This window comes from Coregonus clupeaformis, chromosome 6 (genome assembly GCF_020615455.1).
Source record: "Coregonus clupeaformis isolate EN_2021a chromosome 6, ASM2061545v1, whole genome shotgun sequence".
Classification (NCBI taxonomy): domain Eukaryota; kingdom Metazoa; phylum Chordata; class Actinopteri; order Salmoniformes; family Salmonidae; genus Coregonus; species Coregonus clupeaformis.
The window spans coordinates 52,132,852-52,139,431 of record NC_059197.1 but is presented as its reverse complement, the minus strand read 5'-3'; the positions used below and the strand labels follow the sequence as shown (position 1 = coordinate 52,139,431).

The following is a 6,580-nucleotide window of genomic DNA, read 5'->3' as shown; positions in this document are numbered from 1 at the left end:
TGCCCACCCAGGCTTACCCATGGCAACGCCCCTGTCCAGCCATGTGAAATCCATAGATTAGGGCCTAATGAATTTATTTGAATTGACTAATTTCCTTATATTAACTGATTAAAATCGATGAAATTGTTGCATGTTATGTTTACATTTTTGTTCAGAATAATTTGATCAAGCTATGTAGCCTATTGATTCCTTCTTGATGGAATAAATCAAACAAAAATATTTTGTTGTTTCTCTGTAATACTAGCCATCTAGCAGTTTTATGAAGTTAGGTTCCCTATCTAACTGGCTAGCAAAAGCTATCTCCCAACCTCATAACTAGCTACCAAGCCATTTCAGGCTATCAATCAAGTTAGAGTAACTTGTCTAACTATCTTAGCTAAGATAACCTATGCAGAAAAATATACCTATTTTTTTTTACATAGAATTAGGCATTATGATTATGGCTCTTGATTGCAGGGAAAAGGCTCTGTCTGGCGCACTTCCAGACATTTTTATAACATCCTGTCTGCATTTTAATAGCATCCTGCGTAGGCTACAACCTCCTCACTGTGTGTGTGGAAATGGGCATCACTGTAGATCTGAATGATGCTGTTGTTCAATGCGTCTGGCTCTCACTCAGTCACTCTCTCCTGACCACTGAGCAAAGCAGCGGCTGAAGCGAGCCTCCAAGGGGAGGGCAACATGTCAGCAAGCCACCACTCTCCTCCTCTCAACTGCAGATGATGTGTGCATGTTTTGAGTGAACTACTGATCTTTTGAAGAAGTTACTCCCTCCCAGCCCATGCTGGTAGTTGTAAACCCTAATTGGACAAACAGTCTTTTGAACAAATTGAGCCTTGATAGGAACCTACTGGCCGTAGCTTCCTCTTGCTTCAACTGGCTGCAGTTCAGAAAGACAGGAGTAGAGAGAAGCAGTCGGGAGCCCTGGCTGCAGCTGACTGTGGCACAGAGAGACAGGAGTAGAGAGAAGCAGTCGGGAGCCCTGGCTGCAGCTGACTGTGGCACAGAGAGACAGGAGTAGAGAGAAGCAGTCGGGAGCCCTGGCTGCAGTTGACTGTGGCACAGAGAGACAGGGGGAGCAAGCAACTCGGGAGCCAGAGCTGAGCTGAGCCGGAGAGTGGCCACTCAGAGTGGGCAGCACTATGGATCCGGGGGTGTGCGCTCTGGAACTCCTCGGGGTCCTCTTCTCCATTGGTGCCTGGATCTGCTCGCTGGCCACCACCATCATGTCCACCTGGCTGACCCTGTCCACCGACCTGCTGCCCGCGGAGAGCTACGAGCTGGGCCTGTGGGAGACATGTGTGGTGCAGGACCTTGGAATTCTGGAGTGCAGACCCTATGACAGTCTCCTCGGCCTGCCCCCAGACATCAAACTAGCCCGGATCCTCATGTGTGTAACAGTGGCCACTGGCCTCCTGGGTCTCCTGCTAGCCATTCCTGGAATCTACTGGGTCAACAGCTGCAACCAGGGGTCTGAGGGGTTGAGGGTGAAGAGATTGATGAAGATGCTGGGGGGGATATTGTGCTTGGTCGCAGGGATACTGGGTCTCATACCTGTGTCTTACATCGCTCACCTGACGGTTATGCGGTTCTTCGATGAGGCCGTGCCAGCCATCGTGCCGCGATGGGAGTTTGGGGATGCCCTGTTTTGTGGCTGGACGGCAGGGTTTCTACACCTGGTGGCTGGCTCTCTGCTGGTCACCTCCTGCGTGTGCCTACAAGATGAGCCCTGCACCTTACAAATGCCCATACCGCTACAGAGAAGACATACACACGTACACACTACCAATACCCCACATAGGAAGAGGTCCATGGAATATGTTTGATAAGCTATTGAGATGTGAGAACAGTATTGTCAGTAACCTCTGCCCTGTCTCTATCAATGGTGAATAAAACGCTGCTTACCTAAAGCTTTTTCATGCTTATCTACATTAGCTAAAGTTATTGAGTACTCTTGCTGGGACAAATCTTTCTCCATATATTGAGACAGAATTTGCAAACAATGCTGGTACTTATTTCAGTCAGTCAGACAGGGTTTTGTGCATGTCATGTTTGCAAAAAATATCACCTACATTTATCAAACAGAAATTCTTTACGGAACCAAAGAGACTACAGTTTTTAAAGCTGCCATTTCTTCCTAATATGTCGCTATGCCTGCTGTAGGTACTGTGTAAGAGATACTGTGCAATGGTGACAATTTGATGACAAGCAGTATATTGTCTGTGAAATTACTGTAAGCTTAAACTCTGACCAAGGTTGATTATACTGTATGTCAATATATCAATGATTGTCTTGGATATCATATCTTATATTATCTCTTGAATATCTTATCGCAATACCAGTTGTTCTTTACAGCATCTATCATCATTGTTGTCCAATTACTAAATGAAGCCAGTTTGAATGAAGCTGGTTTCTCACTAGGAAGTGCATAAAAAATTGATCCCTTCTTGATATTGTTATAGCCTACACAGTTACTCAATAAACAATGTGTTACAGGAATAATTAATCATACAAATTGTAAATAGAACAAAAGAGAAAAAGTATAACATATTGTAGAAAGCAAATAATAATTAATGTGAGGAATGTACAAAGTATTTTGGGAATGTGTGTTTAAATGGTGAAATATAAGGACTTGCTTGCTTGCCACAACTTGACAAGACAATGACTTCATGGATATTTGAGGATCTGATTGTATTAGTTTCATTTCTGCTGAAATTTCCACTATACATTCTCTCTAGTTAGAGGGCAATATTACTGATTTACCACATACATTATATAAGATATATACCAATATACATTATATTGTATATTGCTCTGTAATACATATCCTATATCAGTTATATCCATACTGTGGAGAAATCTGTACATAAAAAAGTTGATATTATCAAATAAAGAAAGAACCTGACAGAAACCTGACCATGATTCATTCCTAAGCATCACAAACCACCTGCTTGTGTTACACAAGCTCAAACTGTTGCTAGACAACGATGAGGAAGTGAGTTTTCAAGTAAGGTGAGGTGACAGACCAAGTCCAGTGGAAACGGAGCTTAAGTTTAATTCCTGCTGATTTTGGTCTTGGTTCCTGGGCTAAGCTGTGGTTAATGAACATCATAATGATGAAACGTAATGTGAGGAATGTCAGATTTCCTAGACAGTGCCCATTACTTTGACAGTGTTACACAAGCTTGCTCAGGCAGGTCATGTTCTTATACTTCATTTTAAAATTTAATTTCTCCTTTATTTAGGCAGGTGAGTCCCATTGAGATATGAATCTCTTTCTCAAGGGTTCCCTGCATGGCCAAGCGGAAGCAACAGCCGTAAAATACTTCCTGTCTATTTCAATGCTATAATTACATTTCCAAATGAGACCATATTCCCAATGTAGTGCATTACTTTTGACCAGGACCCATAGGGCTCTGGTCAAAAGCAGTACACTATTTAGGGAATAGGGCGCCATTTGGGACACACACTTGCTTCTGAGTCTGCTCTCCTACAGTTCCTCCCAGGTCTTCGCATTACGAGACCCCGCCTGGACTTTGAAATGCTCGGACTGCTCCCCACCGCCTCCTGTGTCCATGTTGTCCTCTGAAAGATCCCATTGTTGTCCCTTCACAATGGAAGTCATTATAGCTTCCTATGCTAATCGCTTGATCTATCATAGGCAGTGGTTGGTCCTACATCAGAGAAACACATGGAGCCAACCACTATATGTTAAACAGCAAACAGTTCTGTTGTCACATGTCACTTTGAAACACAATGAAAGGGAACATTCGAAAGCATTCTATTCTACTTCAATCTCAGTCACAGAACACTACAACAGCTCTGTTGTACAGTGCTGATACAGTTATGTTCCTTTCTCAGCATATCCTGCAATGCCTTGTAGGAGATGTCCATCACTTGGTGGTTAATGATTAGAGTCAGGGTGGTTAGGGTTATCACTATCGATTGTTAGGGTTAGGGTTATGGACAGGTTTGGTTCTAGGTTTGAGTCTGGATCGATGAAGTTCAATGAGCTGTATCGATCTATTCCTTCACTATCAACTTTACTGTAACAGCTTGTGTTGTCACAGACTCATTTACAAAAGATTGTACTGTATGTACAGTCTTAGCAAACATCATCAAATGTTCCCCCTTGAAACATTATGGTAAAGGCAATAAAGACGAGGTAAGACAATGAGGTCAATGCCGAGGACAATAACTAAGAACTTCAATGCCAGGGTGGGTGATTACACAACGGTGGAAAATCCAGAATCTGTTACACAACATCTAAAAAACAATAAACCTATAATCTACTATCACCCTTCTATCTTAATGCCTGAGATTTACGTCAGCCAACGCCACTATGCCACGTAGTTATACTGTAGTAACGCCATGCTAAATATAGACTAGACCAGGGCTCTCCAAGTTAACCCTGTTCCTGGACAGCTACTGTCCTGCAGGTTTTCGCCACAACCCTAATCTAGCGCACCTGATTCTAATAATACGCTGGTTGATTAGATGAACCAGGTTAGTTACAACTGGGGTTGGAGCAAAAACCTACAGGAGGGTAGCTCTCCAGGAACAGGGTTGAAGAGCCCTGGACTAGAGACTAGACCCACAGTCAGGTCCTTTAATATCCTGATTCTGCCCATGATGAGGGTGTGTCCTGCCCACTATAAAGGCCTCTGCATCCTTTAGCCAGACCACAACCAATCCTCTCAATGAGTTGAGTTCCTCTGCAGACCAAAAAAATGTTGGACCCGACTGAAAAAGCTATTTTGTTCCCTCCCAACAGTGTGCTGTCCACTGGATCTGACTGTACTGACTTTGTGGGTCTGCGATTGTCAAAACGCCTACGACGGTTTCTGCAAGAGCCAATATTTGACTTTAACACGATAACACCTTGGCCTGCGGCTCCTTACGGCCCCGAACGGAAGCCTCATTACAAGGGAACAATGTGGTCTAATAGGGGGGCAGACAGTGGCTGTGTCCCAAATTGCACCCTTTTCCCTTTATAGTGCTCTACATTTGGTCTCTGGTCAAAAGTAGTGCACAATATAGGGTGCCATTTGGGACGCAGCCAGTTAGTAACTACCCAGAGTTCACCAGTCAGTGGGGGAGCTCTACAGAGTGCAGACTGCAAGGCACAGTCAGGGATAGAGGATAATTGAGGTCCTTGCCATGCGGTCCAAAACCGGAAGGAACACTCCTGTTGCTACTCCACATCAAAACAAATACAGTGTGTAATAAAATTGTATTTATTAAAACATTGTCTCTTTTAATCACATGATTTATCACAACTACAGTATGTCTGATTGAATTGTGTATGTGTATAATATTGTACCTGAACGTCAAGAGCCCTTAAAAGTTGAAGAATACATTTTCAATATGATCAAATAAACAGCAACGGTGCAAATGTTGCATAATTGACGAAGAACTACATTCAATGGCATCAGCAAAACAAGTATGAAATGTAAAACATATATTTAATGTAATCAGTTTTCAAACTCCCCTTGGAGTGATTGCAAGGCAATGACTAAAGACAGGTGTGTTGCAAGTACGTCCTCAAAAAAGAGAGAGAGAGAGTGTGTTTGTTTGTGTTTGTGTTTGTGTTTGCTCTACAGGGACCAGGCCTGTGTAGAGGAAACTGGTAAACAAGCTGTAAGAACATAACAGAACACAACACAAACACACTTTGAAATACTCTTGACTAAAATAACGGTGCTTTTTTCTTATAAATTATAGCACAATCATTAGGTATAGGAATGTTACGAATCAATGTATGATCAATATAATCTGACATATTTTAAAGGGGCAATCTGCAGTTCAAACAATTAACAAAGTGGTTACCCCACCACTGTTTTGGTAAACAGCTGAGGGATGGGGCTGGAGAAACCCTCAAATTCATAGACAGACCTATGGATGCGAGGACTGACCATCCATGATACCAGAGGGTAGTGCATACGGCCCAATACATCACTGGGGCCAAGCTTCCTGCCATCCAGGACCTATATACTAGATTGTCAAAAACTCCAGTCACCAAAGTCATAGACTGTTCTCTCTGCTACCCCACGGCAAGCGGTACCGGAGCGCCAAGTCTAGGTCCAAAAGGCTCCTTAACAGCTTCTACCCCCAAGCTATAAGACTGCTGAACAATTAATCAAATGGCAATCCGGACTATTTACATTGACCCCCCCCCCTTTGTTTTTACACTGCTGCTACTCGCTGTTTATTATTTAGTCACTTTACCCCTACCTACATGTACAAATTACCTCAACTAGCCTGTACCCCCGCACATTGACTCGGTACCGGTACCCCCTGGATATAGCCTCGTTATTGTTATGTAAATGTATTGTGTTACTTTTTATTTTACTTTAGTTTATTTAGTAAATATTTTCTTAACTCTATTTCTTGAACTGCATTGTTGGTTAAGGGCTTGTAAGTAAGCATTTCACGGTACCTGTTGTATTCGGCACATGTGACAAATTTCATTTGATATTATAGTTTTAACGCTATACAGTGTTTGTTTACAATTACATTGTTTACAAAGAATGGAGTAAAACAAGCTTATATATATATATATATATAAACACCTGGGGGT

At 42.6% G+C, this 6,580-nt stretch overlaps 1 protein-coding gene across 1 annotated transcript; it reads left to right on the top strand.

Moving 5' to 3' along the window:
• Positions 1-649: 649 nt before the first annotated feature.
• LOC121586963 (putative claudin-24) lies at positions 650-2,557 on the top strand. Its single transcript, XM_041904048.2, has one exon. It carries the CDS (start codon positions 1,143-1,145, stop codon positions 1,824-1,826), a length of 684 nt encoding a protein of 227 aa, XP_041759982.2. The 5' UTR covers positions 650-1,142; the 3' UTR covers positions 1,827-2,557.
• The last annotated feature ends 4,023 nt before the right edge of the window (positions 2,558-6,580 follow it).